An 18,907-nucleotide genomic window follows, 5' to 3' on the forward strand; every position below is an offset into this window, starting at 1 on the left:
CCACCCTTGACAAGCCCTTTTCACAAAATGTAGAAGTCAGTCTAGTGTCAAGTTAAAACAGGATTGTGTGCTAATTCCACTCACTGGAAATATTTGATGTGGAAGTGAGAGGTCAGGTTTGTGCAGTGACTTCAAAATGTCACTTAGGATTTATAGTTGGTTTATATAGTATAATGGTAATTGTCTCCACCAAGCTTAAGGCATGGGGAGAGAGTATGTTTTGCACTCCGTCCGTCCGTCCGTTTGTCAGTCTGTGTACTCACTGTACTAAATATTGTCATATTTCAGTTTTTATAAACTGAGTATAAATGTCCGTATGAATAAACAACCTAAATGTCCACAATTAAATTTTTTGGCATTTAGCATTCACTCTTAATCCAGAGCGATTTACAGTAAGTAAGAACAATAACATGGTAATACATCAAATACATACAATATCAAAGACAAAGGAATCATACGTAAGTGGAATGAAACTATGCGTATACACTATAAAGTGATATGTCTACATAGCACTGCTACACTGCTACAGAGCTGACAATGAGGTACTGTATATCTTCCCTTCTTCTCTGGAGTCCTGCCTCAGGGCGGACCAGAGGTAGAAAGCTGTCATTCCCTGATGTCATCGCTAGGGACACATGCTTCAGTAGGCAGGAACTGGGGGTGGCAATGAAGGACCGGTGCTTCAGTAGGCAGGGACTGGGGGTGGCAATGAAGGACCGGTGCTTCAGTAGGCAGGAACTGGGGGTGGCAATGAAGGACCGGTGCTTCAGTAGGCAGGGACTGGGGGTGGCAATGAAGGACCGGGAAGTCTGGCGTAGCATTGTGGAATCCATGATCTCGACCGCGGTCGAAAAATGATGTCTACATAAAATGCTATCTAAGATCAGACTTGCAAGATATGGGGGTGTCATACCTTTGGTTGCTTTGAAGGCCAGCATCAGACTTTGTATTTTGCGACCAGGGGCCAATGGAGGGAGCGGATGCATAATGTTTTATGCTCTGATAATAGAATTGATTTGATAATAGTTCATGTCAAATATAGAACCATCATAGTTCAATAAACAACAATAAAAAAGTTTGTACATGAGTGGGTGAGGTGGGATGGGGGTGGTACGACACGATATGGTGCTGCACTGGCTTTGAGTTGTGTGTGTGTCTCCGCTAACAACCCACATTTGCATTGAAAATGCAGTACCTCGGCTGGCACCTGGCCATTTTTCCCCAGCACCTGTCCACAGCGTAGTCGACGCTGACCCCTTTGCTAGCGCTGCTGGTGACTCATCCTGATGGGCTGTCTTAACCACTACACTCTAGAGGAGAGATAATGGGGGGGGGGGGGGGGGGCTCCAAGGAAGAAGGGACAGGTGGAGGGAGGAACTGTAATTAGGCTGGCGGAGGAAGGAAATGTCAGGTGGGTTAGACTCTTTCCCCCCAACCATCTATGGCTCATGCCTACAGTACCTGTACTGGTCGTCGTGTGTAATCACACCATAGGAGACCAACAGCCAAAGATCCATCTAGGGCTGTCTGGAGAGAGACACGGTGTAGCCTTGATGCTTCACCTCAGTCGCAACGCCGTCTGAGAACAATGCTCTTAGATTTCGCAGGCACTTATAGTGTACTTTTTTTCCCCCTTGGCAGAGATGCACATCGTCTTGCGCTGGCTATGGTGCCCCATGTCATTTCTGGGGACAGGATGATTTGAGTTTTGGGACATGCAGACATAGTCAGGGCCAGGAGTTTGTGTAAGCCGGTCATGTCCGTACATCATCCAGCCAGGTCCAGTCAGTGATCACTGCCAGATGGCACCATGGCCAGCCTTCCCTTCTGTCACTGTTGGTTCTGTCACTGGGCTAGACGCAGACGCCACTGCTGCCAATACAAACCACAATGTTGTGTTACAGTCTCAGAGATATAAGCAACACCAGAGCTTTGTGTCTGCCTGGACATAATTCAAGTCAAAGTGTAATTCCCAGAACCGATTTAACTTGATTTAATTTGATTTCTGGTTCTTTCTGGTATTTGTTGCGTGATAGTATTGGCTACTATTTTAAATATCTTTTGGTAATGTTAGTTCTTTGTCAAGCATTCAGTTAGTAACTATCTATGGGCCAATACTGTCACGGTGGCAGAATGACTGAACCCAAATGCAGAGGGAAGTTCAAAATAACTGCTTTATTAAACAAAAAGTCAAGCTTACAAAATAAGTAGCAGTAGCAAAGCAATAAGTCCAATAAGCAAAACCCTTCAGAAGCATAAAGTAGACACGAGGAAGTCCATGAATGCAAACTCTTCAGTAAATACAAAAAGACAAACCCAAAACATCAAGGTAGAGCAGGGGACAACGACATGAAGCACCGGACAAGGAATTATGTTCTGACAGTTAGTTTGTGCAAGGAGTCCAGTATTTATAGGTGGGTTGATTGTAGCAGAGTTCACAGGTTTGTAATTGGCTGGGCTGATGAGAGTGTAACCAGGTGTGTAACTAGGACTGAGGGCTGCAAAGGGACGTGGGAGTGGCCGAAGTGGAAAGACAGACACAACTGGGCAGAGGGAGAGATACAGAAAGAGGGGAATAAACAGGCAGAGGGCCAAATCATGACAAATACTCCAGTGTCTTCAGAAGCTCTTATACAGATATACCTCTTCAGGGAGATTATTGCGAACGCAGTGAGCCACTAACTATGAGACCCTGCTGATCATGTCTGTGTGTGTGTGTGTGTCCCGCTGTGACACCACCCGCCCGCCACCAGAGGGCGCAGCTGTAGCACACACACACACACACACACACAGGGCGCAGCTGTAGCACACACACACACACACACACACACACACACACACACACACACACACACACACACACACACACACACACACACACACACACACACACACACACACACACACACACACACACAACCACACACACACACACACACACAAACAACCACACACACACACGAGCTGCGTTCGCTTTGCGCGTCTTACTTACTACTGTATTGTAGGTACATTATGGTCTTAATGCTGTTATCCAGGGGAGTGATATCCTCTTCCTATAGACGAATCCAGGAACGGTTCTCATGGTCGCAGCTTACGTATTTCCTGTAGGCGGATTCGACATAGCTGCAGGGTTTAAACCCTCACCAGGCGCACCTCTTCTACTATAGTGAACGGCAGAGTGACTGATTTTAGTCTGCCTCAAACGTTACTCTTTTACCTGCTTTTTACTAACACTAACATTACAAAGATGCCCAGAACATCGAGATGAACCTCTGTAGTTTATGGCTGCCCCAACAGTAGTGGCAACATAAAAAAGAAACGGAATGTCAAAATATCCACCACGGTGGTTGAGACCAGAGCCATTGAGTAATGGTTGAGACGAAGCAGTGAAAGGTCCTGAAAGATACACGACGTCAGTCTTACCCAATATCTAATCGTTCTGTTTTACGAACACAAGGCTGCTGTATTTTATACCTCATACTAGGCATTTAAAGTATGAGGTATAAACAGCCATGTGTTCATAAAACAGAAAGATTGGGTATTGGGTAAGACTGACGTTATGTATCTTTCACTGCTTTGTCTCAACCATTACTCCATGGCTCTGGTCTCAGCCACCACGGTGGATATTTTGACATTCCGTTATTATTGGCCCATTATTTTTAATGTTGCCACTACACAGGTTCATCCCGATGTTCTGGGCATCTTTGTAATGTTAGTGTTAGTAAAAAGCAGGTAAAAGAGTAACGTTTGAGGCAGACTAACATCATTCACTCCGCCGTTCACTATAGTAGAAGAGGTGCACCTGGTGAGGGTTTAAACCCTGCAGCTACGTCGAGTCCGCCTACAGGAAATACGTAAGCTGCGACCATGAGACCCATTCTTGGATTCGTCTATAGTGGAGACACTGTGCCATTGAGTCACTTGTTTTGACTCGGAAAGCTCTCTCTCAGCCTGCCAACTTTGTTGCATAGCTCAACACAGGACCACAATGGAAATAAGCCCTCAGGGCTGTTTGTCTTATCTGTTTATCACCATTGTATAATTTGCAAACTGTTAATAAAGCATTCAATCAAAAACAGTCCATAGATGGAGCCAACAACTGTTATTGTAACTAGCTTGACTCTCTTATTGAGCCAAGAAAGCTGTAAGACAAACTTGCTCTGGAAAACGGGTTGCCAGTCACAATACAGTGGACAAGCCATGGACAGCACAGGTCGCTTTCCAATGCGTCGACTGGCGAAAGGTTCAGCACCACCACCAGTGGACAGCAACACCATGCCTTTCAATGATCGATAGAGAAGCAAAGTCTTTTGCACACATTGTCAGCTATAGGGACGGGTATAATAATAATAATAATAATAATAATAATGGATTGCATTTTTATAGCGCTTCTCTATGCACAGAGTGCTTACTGAAAGCACTTTACCATGGTCTATTCATTCATACATTGGGAGGTGAAGCGGTAAACGGTCAACGCCAGCGTCCTCACTTCCCACATTCACACACCAATGGTGGTAACCACTGGAGGCAATGTAGATAGGAGGAGCCGGGATTCGAACCACCGACCCACGGATCATTGGACGACCTGCTCTACCTCCTGAGCCACAGCCGCTGTGTAGATTGAATGACCCACACACCGTCTACTCTTGCACAATAAAGACAACTTTTATTATAAACGCAACGTGTCGGTCATGGACCTTCTTTAGGCATTGGCAATTACAGAGGGATACAATTCCCAAGAGAGCAAAGCAGTATACAGAGCCATCGGTACATCATCATTGGAACAAATTGAATTATGACAAAATATTTAACAAACTAAATAAACAGCCCTAGTCAGCCGCGGGGCACTTGCACCCTTTCCCCCTGAGGTAGTTCTGCTAATGAGGAAAATAATACAAGATGCATTAAAAATAATATCATAATATAAAATATTAAAACAACACCCTGGATGATCTATAAGGTAAAGGCCTGCCAGCCAATTATGCAATATCACGATTGCGATACACCTCTCAATGTCTTACATTTTCTTTACAAAACAACATACATCAAAAGGGAACAAAGCTAATGAATCATACAATTGGGACACACAAAACACACAAAACATAATACATACAGTATACCATAGAACTAAAATAATTGCAGAGACTAAAAGTTGATTTCATTTAATTATCCTAATTAGTCACTCATGCAAAAAGAGAATGTGGGTTATGTTCATAACCCACATGCTTCTGTTATAGTAGATCCAAGAAGGGGACACCTATAGGTTCTCTGTATTATTATCAGTGTATGGTCTTCTACTGTATGTACCTTTTTACATAAGATGTCCTGCTAATAGACGGACAAGACAAGCAGATGGAAAACATTGCCTCCTTGGTGGAGGTAATATAAATACTACACACCACACCGATACATTTTACAATTTTATATAATATATACCGGTATATATTATATATATTTGTGCTATACTGCCAAATGTTCCGTGGGCTCTGCCAAGCTACCAACCACAGAATGGCACCGTAAAGCACACAGAGCACGTTTTTCAGATCTTTTGCTGCGTTTCTCCATCGGTTTTCAGAAAAACGTGCCCAGTGTGCAACCACCCTAAGAGTTGAATTATTATTATTTTTGATTATTATTATGAACAAAATTCAACTACCTTTTCTCATGTGTCTTTGACACAATTGGCCTTCCATGTCTGGTTTTGTGCCTAATTTGAATATTGTTTGCATATTACTATTCATGTATACTATTCATGCACATCAAATATTCCCAATCTCTATAAAACTTGCCTGACTTTGCCGTCGATTAGCTAAAGTCTCTACATAATAAGATCACTGGGACATTCAACAAAACGTCCTACAAGCTGTTGTTGGCCTGATGGGTGGTTCTCGACCATGCCTGTACAATTTATGTATTTATTTATTAAGGGAAATATTGTATTTCTGTGTATTGTGTTAAACGGTTGATTCCCCACTGATGGTTGAGAGGACGTAAAACATGCAACACCTTCTAATGCGCGCGCGCGCGCGCGCGCACACACACACACACACACACACACACACACACACACACACACACACACGTTTCTCGTGTGTTTAACACCTCTCAGCGTTGACAGATTGCGTGCCAAAAGGTTCCCCCATGCTCCTCCCACGCATGCAGACCCAGGGTGCTTTACTAGCTATGCAGAGATTACTCCAGAGAAATCCATGCTTTTACCCTCCATTTTCTGACTATTCCACTTGGAGGGACTTTGGCTTGATGAGGCCCTTCCTACTTACTTTCATTAACTGTGGCTTTGGCACTCATGCTGTTGGGGAAATGCAATCAGTTTATTATCCATTCTTGTTTATGTTTAGCAGAATAATAGTCTTTGATTAATTGGTTTAGTCAGTATTGTGCGTCAAAATATCTAATTTCCACCCCCTGTCTCACGCCCCCACATACTCGTAAACAAGAGCCAATTTTCGGTCTCATTGTTTGGACCCACCAGTGAGGTCGTTATTAGGGAACATTTAAGGTTGGTTTTTAATTATAATTGACCTTATCAAGAGCATTGGGGCATGTTTGAGATTACTCTTGGGGTGTCTGTGTGTGTGTGTGTGTGTGTGTGTGTGTGTGTGTGGGGGGGGGGGTGTTGTGAATGTGTTCTGTTGTGCGATGTTAACAGAGCGTGAAGGGTGGGGAGGCCTCTGGAAGTGGTGGATGATAACAAAAAAACCCAATCCATATTCCAGAACAATAAAAATGAAATGAAAAAATGGACCACACACTCCTTTTTCTATGGAGATGAGGAGAAAGGCGAGTGCACTGTTGTACCAGCCATGCAGATACTGGAGAAGTTTTTCATTTAAACTTTTTGTTTTGGTGCCATACCATTTTTCCTCTGCAACTGTCAGTAACACCGTTCGAGGTAGGAGCCAGCGGTGCTTTCTAGTCGACAAAGGGCGATATGAATAAAACATGCCGACGCCTTGACTTTGAGTCTTATTTCTATCCCCGGCATATGTATTAGCTTGTTTTCATCAGAGCACAGCACTGGCACAGAATGGGAATACAAGTTGATATCGATCATTCCACAATACTCAAGACGTGCAAACATCATGAAGGCGTTGCTGTAAAGGTATAACCGAATGCAGAAACATTTTAATTTGCTGCCATGCGCCACGGTGACTGACTCAAACACGGTGCTCTGTGAGGAGTGAAAGGCTCTGTGTTGAGCTGTTGATCGTGTATAGTAGTGGAATTTAATGTAACACACATCGCTGGTGTGGGGCTACGTCAGTGTTTAGTTTGTCTGTCCACATTACATCCTGCGAGGTGACTTTGGATAATGTCTCGCACCTCTCCCTCTGACACCCTGCTCTCCTTCCCTTTGCTCTAGCCCAACTCATTCTTTTCACTAGTGTCGGGGCGCATGCTATCTGGACTTAATTCCACTCAGGGGAAGGGGTTTTGATGGTACTTACATTTTATGTGTGGAAAAATGTGTTTCCTTTCGTCTTTCACTGCACAGGTGTCAAAACACAGCAGGAAGCTAATTTTCTTCATGAAATCACGATCGGTGAAGATGACACACGGAGGCATTAGGAGTAAATCTCCCCCACCTAGCGTGCACATGGGCACCCCATCAGTCCCTGACCACAGATTTCTCATGAATGTTGGATTGGAGTGGGGACTGTAGAGAGTGTACGACGCCTTGTCATGAATTATACACATTTTCGTTTTCTCCTGGTTTCAGCCAGGGACAATCTGTCCACAACATGCGACGAGACCAGACTAATAGTGAGATTGGGGGGTGGGGATGGCGGCTTAGCAAGAGAGGGTAGACTACACTTCCCGCAGCCGCCTCCATATCTCAGATCTACTTGTCTTTTTAACGTGTCGCCTCAAGGTCTCTGTTCTGGGTGGGGCTGGGTCGGTATGCTGTGGCAGGGGGGAGTGCAGAGGCAGTCGGGTTACGGACAGTGCTGGGAGAACATCCAAGATAATGCAGCTGAAAGGATCTAGAGCGTACTAATTGTCTAATTATTATTTATCTATTTGTAATTATACATTTTTTTAAACAAATGTAATGCACTGTGAAAATGGGACATTCTCAGCGTCCAGTCCAGGTTCCTGAATGTCTACACAAGGAGATTTGGTTCGTCCAAGTTGAGTCAGTCTCGCCATTCATGCCATAGATTCTTGACACGTCTTCTCCCCTTTTTTCCTGCTGCAGTGCTGAAGTGTGAGAGACTGTTCTCAGACAGATGCCACAGGAACCTGGCCATCCAGTTCCACCTGGAGTGTATGTACGTCCACCTGTCCTACTATGAATACCAGCATGCCAACACACACATCCAGAAGGCTCAGGAGCTGTCTGGACTGGAGATGAACCTGACCGGTAGGTACTGTAGAACTACCTCCCTGTCATTACTTGGACCAGGACAGGTGGTAGCTTGATTATTGGTTGGAAGAGATGGGCAATAAACATAATAATAAATAAATAAAGTTCCTGTCCACCACTGTAGCTTCTGGGGTTCGATATCTCCACGGTGCTTCCAGCAGAAGCTGGCAGGGAAGATTGTTGTCTGTAGTTGCGCTAGTGACACCTACAGGTCCGTCTGGCCTGTTCAGCAGGGTGAAGAACTTGGACGCATAGCATGTTCCTCTACGTGTGTTACGCCCCCCCACAGAAACTCCTCAATGTCAGGTGAAAAGAAGTGGCTGGCAACTCCACGCTTATCAGCCATGTTTTAGGGCTAGGGGTTAGCAGTCTGACAGGAACTATAAACGATTGGGGGAATTGGTATAATGACTAAAATCCTCAGCACCAACCAGTAGAACGAAAAGGCAGCTTGCACTCTCATACTGTATCCAGCGTGGTCGGAAGAAACCCAGAAGGCATTTAAATTAAGATGACTTCTAATAGCTAATAATAGACCTTTTACGCATTAAATGTAAAGCAAAATGGCCGCTGTTTGAATATGGTCAGTTATTCTGAAATTGTTACATGATGGGTTGATGCTAGCTTTGCACGTTCATGTGCATAAAGTGTGTAAGCAAGAATTGTCAAGCTATGCCAAATTAAATGGTAATGTTGGGAGAAAGCTAACGGTTTCTGTTTGGACTAATCAGGCGCCATGGGGAAGCGGACTCGGTTCCAGCAGACCTTTTTGGCGCAGCTCCTCCTAGAAGTCAAGCGGAAGGAGGATTCTGCCATTATGGAGGAATGTGATGGTGAACGGAGCCCAGCCCCTACCCCACTCGCCAGCCTGCCAAAGGTAGTGTTTCTCAAGTGGGGGGGTACGTGTACCCCTAGGGGTACACAAAGGTACTACAGGGGGTACTTGAGAGAAAATGGAAACATTCATATTACTTTTATGTTTAATTGACAAATGTATGTGAATGTGCTGCTCTATAAAGGTTTAAACTAAATTAAGTATTATTCACTAGCACAACGTATAGAAAACAATACCCTACTTACTTTTGTTTTCAACATATTGACATAAAAACTGGACATTTGATGTCAGTATTTTCTAATCAAAATGTTGTTGTCGATTAAAGGGGCTACGTGGATTCAGCAAGGAAGGAAAAGGGGTACTGAAGCCCAAAATGTTTGAGAACCACTGGAGTAGATTATATTCACTTTCTTTTACTTAATGCTATGGTTTCACAGCTGCCTCTCAAAAGTGGCTGCCGTAGCCTTATGTTTAGTGGTATTATTGTACAAAAGATTAATTTACGGCCATGTAAATTCAGCCATTAATTAAGAGCAACATGGCCACTGTGTGAATATGGTCAATTCCTTTGTCAGTTTAATTTCTTTGTTTAGTAGCATAGGCTATCGGCAATCTTCTGGGTCTGACCAAGGGTTTGAAGAGGGGTGGGGGCATCTTGTCCTATTCTTGCCAGTGCAGTGGGGGCAAATGATTTGTAATACCCAGTGTCATCAGCAGAGGGGGATGTCCACTCCTGGACTCCTGGTGTCATCCTGGTGGTATCTGGAGTTTATTCTTTGGCTCAGTGGAAGCTTTACATTCGTTTCACATGAATCCATCTCACTCCCTCCTCCCTGTTAAATATTACCGGAGGAGTTTTTATTGTGCATTCTTGAGTGTCTATTTGGGTCTATCGGTGAGGTCAGGTGGAGTTTGTTAGCCCTGCATTGAGCAGAGACTGGCCAGCACGCACCAAAGCACGAACGCATGCAGGCCTCCCCCCTCACACACACACACACACACACACACACACACACACACACACACACACACACACACACACACACACACGTTATTCCCATACTGTATATAATATCAATTACATAATGTTTATGTACATTTACTCTAAGTAGACAATTAATAACCACTCAATTTTACGGTTATTGATAGAAACGCATGCACGCACACACACAGACACACACACACACACACACAACCTGCTCTCCACCACTTTGCTCCTCAGCTGTAGACTGGCTGACGTGAGGAGAGGAGACTGCACTCAGGACACATTTCCTCTCTACATCTTTGTTCTAAATCCAAGGAGTCATGGAGCCATAAGAGTCCACACAGCCGTGTGTGTGTGTGTGTGTGTGTGTGTGTGTGTGTGTGTGTGTGTGTGTGTGTTTTTGCTAACGATATTGTTTGGGCTTTTCTGCCTTTATTTTGTATTTTCAACGGACCATAACACAGGAACGCATGGACCATTTGGACCTTTTTTTTTTTTTTTGCAAATTGCTGATATTATCAACGGTTGGTGGTGCGATCGTAGTGGAAATACATATTCTATCTACTAGATGCAGCAATGATTAATGCGCTGCCAGATAGACCAGTCACACATCTACTTTCTACCCCCCCCCCCCCCCCCCCCCCCCCCCCACACACACACACACACACACACACGCTGCGCACCCGCACCCACGCCCCGCGGAATGCACATGCGTTTATTTACATGGGATGAAATGAACAGAGCCGTAACGTCACACGTTTTGCCGTTTTGCATCTGATTGCATGTTTAGACAGAGCATTTTCAAGATTTCCACTCTGGAAGGTGGTTTCACTTTGTTCTAGTTTCAACCCCCACAAACACCGTTGTTGTCTAAACGGATGGCACCTATTATATCTTTGGAAACCATTTGTCGTGTAGCCTTAGAAATGAAAAACTGTTCTCCTCGGTTGCAGAGAACCATTCCGACCACGATGGGGTGCGGTTGATAACGGTTCATATTGTGCTTCCCTGCTGCGCACGATTAGGCACAGCATGGCACGGCGTGGTTTAAACGAGACCGGTCAGCCCGGCATTACAAACCGTGTTCAGAGATCAGACATACAATCAAGCTTGACTGATGAGAAGGTCATGGCTGAGAATATGGTTGTCACTTACAGACCATAATTCCATGCTCTCCTGGCCTCAGTTATTCACTGTGAACACTGTCCACCACTCCCCGTCCCCCCGGACAAAGTGTCACCTTAGATTAAGGCGATGTCAAGTGACAACGCTTTTCACACCTATCATTCCTCTTGATCGTTTTATGGTCCTGTACTCTCAGGTGGATCTACTCCTCGTACAACAGTCGAGATGAACTGACCTTGGAATAACATCCACTATTTCAAATACATTATTTGTTTGGCATGTGCCATGTGGTCCTTGTGTATGTATGTGTATTAGGGGTGTGCTGAAATATCGATATTGCGATATATATCCATACGTCCTCCCGTGATAAATAATCGATATTGATTATTAAAATATCGATTATAAAAATAAAAATAAATGACAGCTAAAATAAAGCAAATCCCACTCTCAGATTACACAGCAACCAGAATTACTGAATTACTGGATGGTGATTTGTCCAAACAGCTTTGTGGGAATACAAAATGCGGAATGCATTTCCCCAGCAGTGGACAAGTCCACTGACAGCAGTGATAATGGTCAGTTGGTGGTGTTTGTGAGGTATTATGATGATACCAGTGATAATGGTCAGTTGGTGGTGTTTGTGAGGTATTATGATGATACCAGTGATAATGGTCAGTTGGTGGTGTTTGTGAGGTATTATGATGATACCAGTGATTTTTAGGTATTATGATGATACCAGTGATAATGGTCAGTTGGTGGTGTTTGTGAGGTATTATGATGAGGGTATGAGGCAAAGGGGGAGTTTATTGAGTATTCATTTAGTGTTTGAGTGGAGCAACCACTCCTATAGACAGCTATGTGTGTGTCCCTCCCTGTGTCCGAGCACGAAAATAGCGTTTTTTTTTTCAGTTCCAAGTATAGTATAGTATCGATACAATATATCGATATATTGCAAATATTGCAATATATCGAATATCGTGATACTATCGTTATCAAGGGCCTACTATCGCGATATATATCGTATCGTGAGGTACCCATATCGTCCCACCCCTAATGTGTGTGTGTGTGTGTGTGTGTGCGCGCAGATGCGTGTATTGTATGTATATTTATGTATGCACAACAGAATAGAGCTCCAAAGTGGACTCTCCCTTCCCCTGGTCCAGCCAGGGATACAACCACAGGTTACCTATTTTCCCCATTTTGCAGCCGTTCTCTATAATGATGATATATTGCATTTTTTGTATGTCCAGTGTCCACTATTATACTGTATATCAGAGCTTGTATTCAGTACCAGCCACATACATGGCTGTGTGCCAGACGGAACCCAGCTGTTAAACTCACACTCTGGAGTGCAACCCTGTGTCATCCCCCCTCATGATGAAGTACCGATTAGGGGGACTAGTGCCAGGTGGAGTCCCCCATGGTACTGTGTGGGTCAGAGGGAGGTCACAAATGCACGTGCACACACACACACACACACACACACACACACACACACACACACACACCAGTACAGCAAACTGTTGGTAGTGAAGAGTGACTATATGGGAGATGAAGGGTTCAGGATCAACAGTAAAAGTGTCTTTAGTTATTTTATTTAAAAAAAAGAAACGTCTTCTCCAACTCTGATTTGTCTTCCTTCTTCTGTCATAACTTTCATCCCTAGACTGCTTTTCTCCTACAGAGGGTCTATTTTGGATAACAGGGCGCTCATATCTCTTTTCTGCTGACAACTTTGATCCTTTTGATAGCTGTGCACATGCACATGCACGTGTGTGTGTGTGAGAGAGAGAATTGTGCTTATATCCTTGGGATTCCAATCATCATCCCTTCCATGGTGCATCAATTTACTTTGTCCCCCAAGCTGCTGTTATCAGAAGTGTGGAATTTAATCATAGGGGCGTAATTTCATGTTTGCGTTATATCTGTGATGCACACACACTATCACTTAGTTTCCTTGCCTTTGACTAGCTGTAGCTATAGCTGTAGCTTGTGCAAGGTAGGTTTCTTGTGCACTAATCTGAAAGGTGAAAAGCCTCGAGCCCATGAAGAATAGAGCTGCGATGGCTCTGCTTGACTTAATACAGCAGAAGTCTGGTGGGGGTAGTTTTCGTCATACTGAGTAACTGAGAAGATTAATTTATATTTTATCGCACAATGGGGTTGCTCACCGTTATTTTTATTGTGCTGTTTCAGAGATAGTTTACAGGCTTGCGATGAAGAATAATGCAAAAAATTCTGAAGCTGGGGCACGGTGGCGCAGTCGGTAGCACTGTCGCCTCAAAGCTAGGAGGTCCCCGGTTTGATTCCGGCCGGGGACACTGTGGACACGTGTTCTCTCCTCTGTGTCATCAGTGCCCATATAATACCCTGGATGGGGTTGGCAAAAGGGCTTTTCTGTGTGGAGTTTGCATGTTCTCCCTGTGTCCCCTAGAGTAGGTACCCTCACAAAAAACATGTAGTAATCCTCCTCCCCCTGGTCAGCCAGGGCGCATGATGGAGGAGAAAGGAACTAGTCCACGCACTACATCCTACCACGGAAACTCCCTCTGTCAAGTGATAAGAAGCGGCCTGCTCACTCCTCTCTCATGCATTGAAGGAAGCATGAGCTCAGTTCCGGGCTCTCTCCAGGTTGGCAGAGGGAGAGTAGCGCCCAGGATTTACAGCTTAGGCAATTGGCACCAGGTAGAAAATGGGTTGCCTGACTTCTAGGTGTGCTAAAGTATTTTCCTACAGAAAATCGGTTACAAAATCCCTAAAGCTGCCTCCCTCATCTGTACGTCTTGAAGCACCATTCGTGAAGCTCTGAATCTTTCAGACCTTCACCTTCAGACTGCAAGTATTCTACCAATATACCGTATATGGTTCCATTGAGGGTGATTGTGATTTATGGAGTTAAATCCTAATCCAATCAACCTGTATAACCTGAGGGGACAAACCCAAGGACAAACGGTATTCTGGAAATGCACTCTCATCTCCACAGAAATGGGCCTCCTCCCCTTGTATGTGTTCCAAAACCTCCCAAAACATGGCTGGCCTCTGGCCAATGACTCTCTCGCTCCGTCTCTGATCTGCTGTGGCTGGGATCCAGCCCAGATCCTTGTGCTCTGCTCAGACCACTAATGCCCTCATTACTGGAGGGAGAGGGAGCAAATGGGCTCAATCAAGTCTGTCATTAGCCAGAGCTCGGTGGCTGCCTGTCTGGAATGGACAGAATGTGAGAGAAGAGGAGGAGGAGGAAAGAAAGGCACAGATGCTCTCCTTCGCTGGCCAATCAAAAACCACCATCGGTATGGAAATGCCCTTGAGCAATCAGGAATCTAGTCGGCACACTATCTGTCAATGCAAGACTTGTTATGCTCCTAAAGAGTGAAATCCTCAGTTTCCATTTAAACTCTGAGAGTGTAATGAATAATGATGGACCCAAATCAACAAATATGGGGTGCATTATGTTGTTAAATTAACAGTGAATATACTGTGTATGCTGTAATTGTCTTTCTCAGTGCAAAGTCATATTGTTACAGCTTCTGTCTTTTTTCTTCTTTAATTGAAGTTTGACTACCGTAAATCCTGTGATAGAGACCCAGGGCTTTTGTTTGTTTCAGGCTTTTATTGAAAGGACTCGGAAGCATATATAAGAGAGAAGCCTATATTTCTATTTTTCAATAAGATCATAATTAATTAAAAAAAACACATTTTGTGTCAGTTTGAACCCAGTAAATGTACTGGGTTAATTTATTGAAACCAAGTAGTATGACAAATTAAGCAGTGCAGTTGCAGGTGGCCACTCACTGGGCATTTCCAGCCGCTCTCGGACCGTCTGGACGGTACCAGTTCCCGCTCTGTTCTAGGGGAGATTAGCAGCGGGGGAGAGGGTAGACAGCCCCAGACCTGCCGGGCCAGTCTGAAACAAAAGAGGCTTGTATTGGAAGGTTATGACTGCTTGTTTTGACGGCGTCCAAAAATAATTCTGAGAAATCTTTATTTTTCTAAATCTCTAACATTGCATCTGACGGAGCTGGATCTGTTGTGATCATGTGATCTCCGGGTGTTCGCTTCCTTGGGAGTCCCACAAACACTCAGGTTGGCGAAGAGCGGCCTCTATCTTAAACACTGAAAACACAACATGCTCAAAATATGTTAATAGGAGTCAACGAGTTAACCCTCTTCACAGCAGCCATTGCAGCTGAGGGTATAATGTTAATTGGGTATGTTTCATTTAAGTGCTTGTGTGCCAATGTGAAGTTAAAGCTACAATCTGTAACCAACCGTGTCCTACCTGACACCAGGGTAAAACTGTCTCAATAGGAGATCAACCAACCGTGTGCTACCGGACACCAGGGTAAAACTGTCTCAATAGGAGATCAACCAACCGTGTGCTACCGGACACCAGGGTAAAACTGTCTCAATAGGAGATCAACCAACCGTGTCCTACCTGACACCAGGGTAAAACTGTCTCAATAGGAGATAACCCAACCGTGTCCTACCGGACACCAGGGTAAAACTGTCTCAATAGGAGATCAACCAACCGTGTGCTACCGGACACCAGGGTAAAACTGTCTCAATAGGAGATCAACCAACCGTGTGCTACCGGACACCAGGGTAAAACTGTCTCAATAGGAGATCAACCAACCGTGTCCTACCTGACACCAGGGTAAAACTGTCTCAATAGGAGATCAACCAACCGTGTGCTACCGGACACCAGGGTAAAACTGTCTCAATAGGAGATCAACCAACCGTGTCCTACCTGACACCAGGGTAAAACTGTCTCAATGGGAGATCAACCAACTGCATCAGTACTACAGTAGTTATTATCATACTCTTCCATTCAGATAGGTTAAAATAAATTTGTATTCATTCAAATAAGTCCCAGATCTTAGCTAACTCGAGAGGAGTTGTCCATGCGCACATAGTAACACTCAAAACAAATACAGACAATGTTATTAATGTTTATCCATCAAAATGGCCTATGTTAAAAACGTATATTGACATTTGTTCTCTAACTTTTAAACTTGCTAAAGTGAATCCACGGTCAAGTTTGCTTCAGTTTACTTAATAGAAGATCTGTGAATTCTCTGCACAGCCGCTTAAACGGTTCCATCGACAAACAACCTTGGGTGCCTGTCTCCTTTGATCAATCAACAAACTCTTCAGTCTTGAGCTGCAGACAAAGCATTGTGTCAATCAGCAGGTCCCTGGGAATCAAGGATGCCTTTGAATGTGGGATAGACCTATATTTCCTTCCAGCCCTATTGAAGAGCATTATTCTGTTCCGCACCATTGAGGAAGAGAGATTGAGTCAGTTGAAGAAGCACTCCATGTTTTAAAAGAATACAATATGGGATTAAGCACCAGATTTGCGATTGGCCACAGATGGCTGCCTCTTTTATCAGCTTGGTGAATGAAAGCAGTCAAAGGTAAAACGATTAGGGGAACATCAGAGAGAGAGAGAGAGAGTGATGGGGAGAATTGCAAGCTAAAACAGGAGCCCATGTATTGTCTAATGTCTACGTGTCACCGCTGTTTTAGTGTTAGTACAGTATGTACAGTACATGCCTGTATTTGAGTATGATCATATCTGCTTAACTCAGGTATACGTAACCTCTTATAAGCAGGCAGCTCTATTTTGGGCTTGTCATTATAGGCAATACATTAAAAAAATAAGAAAAGAAAAGTGAAAATGGCTGATCTACAAGCTCACATGGGATGCATTGTGAACTCATAGATCAGCTATTTTCACTGTTCATACAACATACTGTAGGGATGCGTGTATGGTGATTGAAAGTGTATACATTCTTGTCTTGTTTATTGTCTGTCTTTGCTACCTGACAAACAGGAGCTGTGCTGGTCAGGCCTGGCCTTTCTCTAATTTGCCCATTATTGTTAACTCAGAGAATAGGAGACCACCACCGTATTCAGAATTCAAACTATTTTAAAATAAATTTCCTTGGGTGTTCTTGGCAGCAAAGTCTCCCCACACGTTTACTTTAGCCAAGTGGTTTTTAACAACTTTCACACCATTTTGACACTGTTGCTTGTTTATGAGACAAAGCGATGGCTTCAACAGAGGTTGTGTTTCAAGGTTTCAGCTGGACCACTGCTTGTTATGAAAAGTACTTGTTTGGTATTTGAGTGTACCACACAGATTCTGCGTCTGCCTGGATGTCCACCACTCAATCACTAAGAACAAATTAACAATTGTGTGTTCGACATCTGCAAAGGATTCACCTCTTTCACTCATCATTCAGTTTGATTAAATCCGTGCAACAATGCCTGATGGTGGCTCAGTCAGTTAGTGCACAGACCAATTATGCTCCTAGCGAGTGCGAGAAGGACCCTGATTTGAAACCGACCCCCTATTTGAAATATATTATTAAATACAAAACATATTATTTAAATTCATGCTTCTACATAGACCACTTACTGCACATCTCTAATTTATACATGGCAAATTCCCTTCGTGTTTGTATAGATTTGCCAGCTCCTTCTTTTCACCGGACAGTGAGGTAAAAAGTAAGATTTCCCACCCGCAACATGGCCAATCGTGTTAATTTGATCGTCCGTCCAGCCAACTTAACTCAAACTTTATTTATAGAGCACATATTACAGCGACCAATGGCCGACCAAAGTGCTGTACAGGTTATAAAAACAAAGAGCAACAGATCAAAAATGCATGGCAACAATTGAAGAAAAAACAATAAGAATAAAAGGAGCTAGGAACCAAATTATACAAAGCTACACAAAATATAAAATCAAGCAATGCAGAGCCACCGCAGAGGAATCAAACCCGTCTACACGGTGTAGATTAATTAAAGAGTAGGAGTTGGGGAAAGCATTTAAGTGTGTGTGTGTGTGTGTGTGTGTGTGTGTGTGTGTGTGTGTGTGTGTGTGTGTGTGTGGTACAGTATGTGCAGATCTGACAGTGCTTGTGTTTCTATAGGACCTTGAACTAACTGATGAGACGGTGCTGAACCAGATCAACCTTGCTGAGCCAGATCAGTACCAAGTGCCAGATCTCAGCGCTGAGGAGCAGGCCCTCATCCTGGGTGTCTGGTAAGAGCACTATAACACTGCACACAACTCTAACACGCCCTCATCCAGGGTGCCGAGTTAGAGCACTACGGCACTAAGGTTGTGATCCTTTTGGATTGTAAAGGATTTTTCGTTCCTTAACGACATCCTCTCAAGGTCCAATCCCTTAATGGTTCCTTTAATGATTTCTACTGGCGGTTCCATTCTAAACGGACCCTTGGTCTGTAACTCAGAGTTATGGTGGTCCTTGAAATTCAAACGTTTGAGAACCACTGGTAGCCGAGGTGGACGGGTGGGACATTTTGGTAAATAGTCTTTTTTTTATAGGCCTAAAACATTGTCTATATGCATACATTCATGAATCCACTTGCTGAACGGCTGTCTGTATTGGGCAATTTGTTTTATAGAGATTTCTTGTGACCCTACCATTAACATCCTATGGCAGGCAAAAATGGGCTTTAAGTAGCATGTGACATGAAAAACTAGGGGGTTTTCATGAGTCTGAATCCATTCCAAGCATTAATCTTGCACAAAATACACT

The 18,907-nt window shown here is 43.9% G+C and overlaps 1 protein-coding gene across 1 annotated transcript in view; it reads left to right on the forward strand.

Annotated features, from left to right (window-relative positions):
- The window catches only part of ttc27 (tetratricopeptide repeat domain 27), a 141,149-nt gene that overhangs the window by 20,535 nt on the left and 101,707 nt on the right, over positions 1–18,907 (forward strand). Inside the window, exons 6-8 of the mRNA XM_083775771.1 lie at positions 8,222–8,386; positions 9,121–9,266; positions 18,275–18,387. Of these exons, the coding sequence (XP_083631897.1) occupies positions 8,222–8,386; positions 9,121–9,266; positions 18,275–18,387 (424 nt within the window). The remainder of the gene's footprint in view (positions 1–8,221; positions 8,387–9,120; positions 9,267–18,274; positions 18,388–18,907) is intronic.

The sequence above is a fragment of the Protomyctophum parallelum genome, assembly GCF_964188405.1.
Source record: "Protomyctophum parallelum genome assembly, chromosome: 10".
NCBI lineage: Eukaryota > Metazoa > Chordata > Actinopteri > Myctophiformes > Myctophidae > Protomyctophum > Protomyctophum parallelum.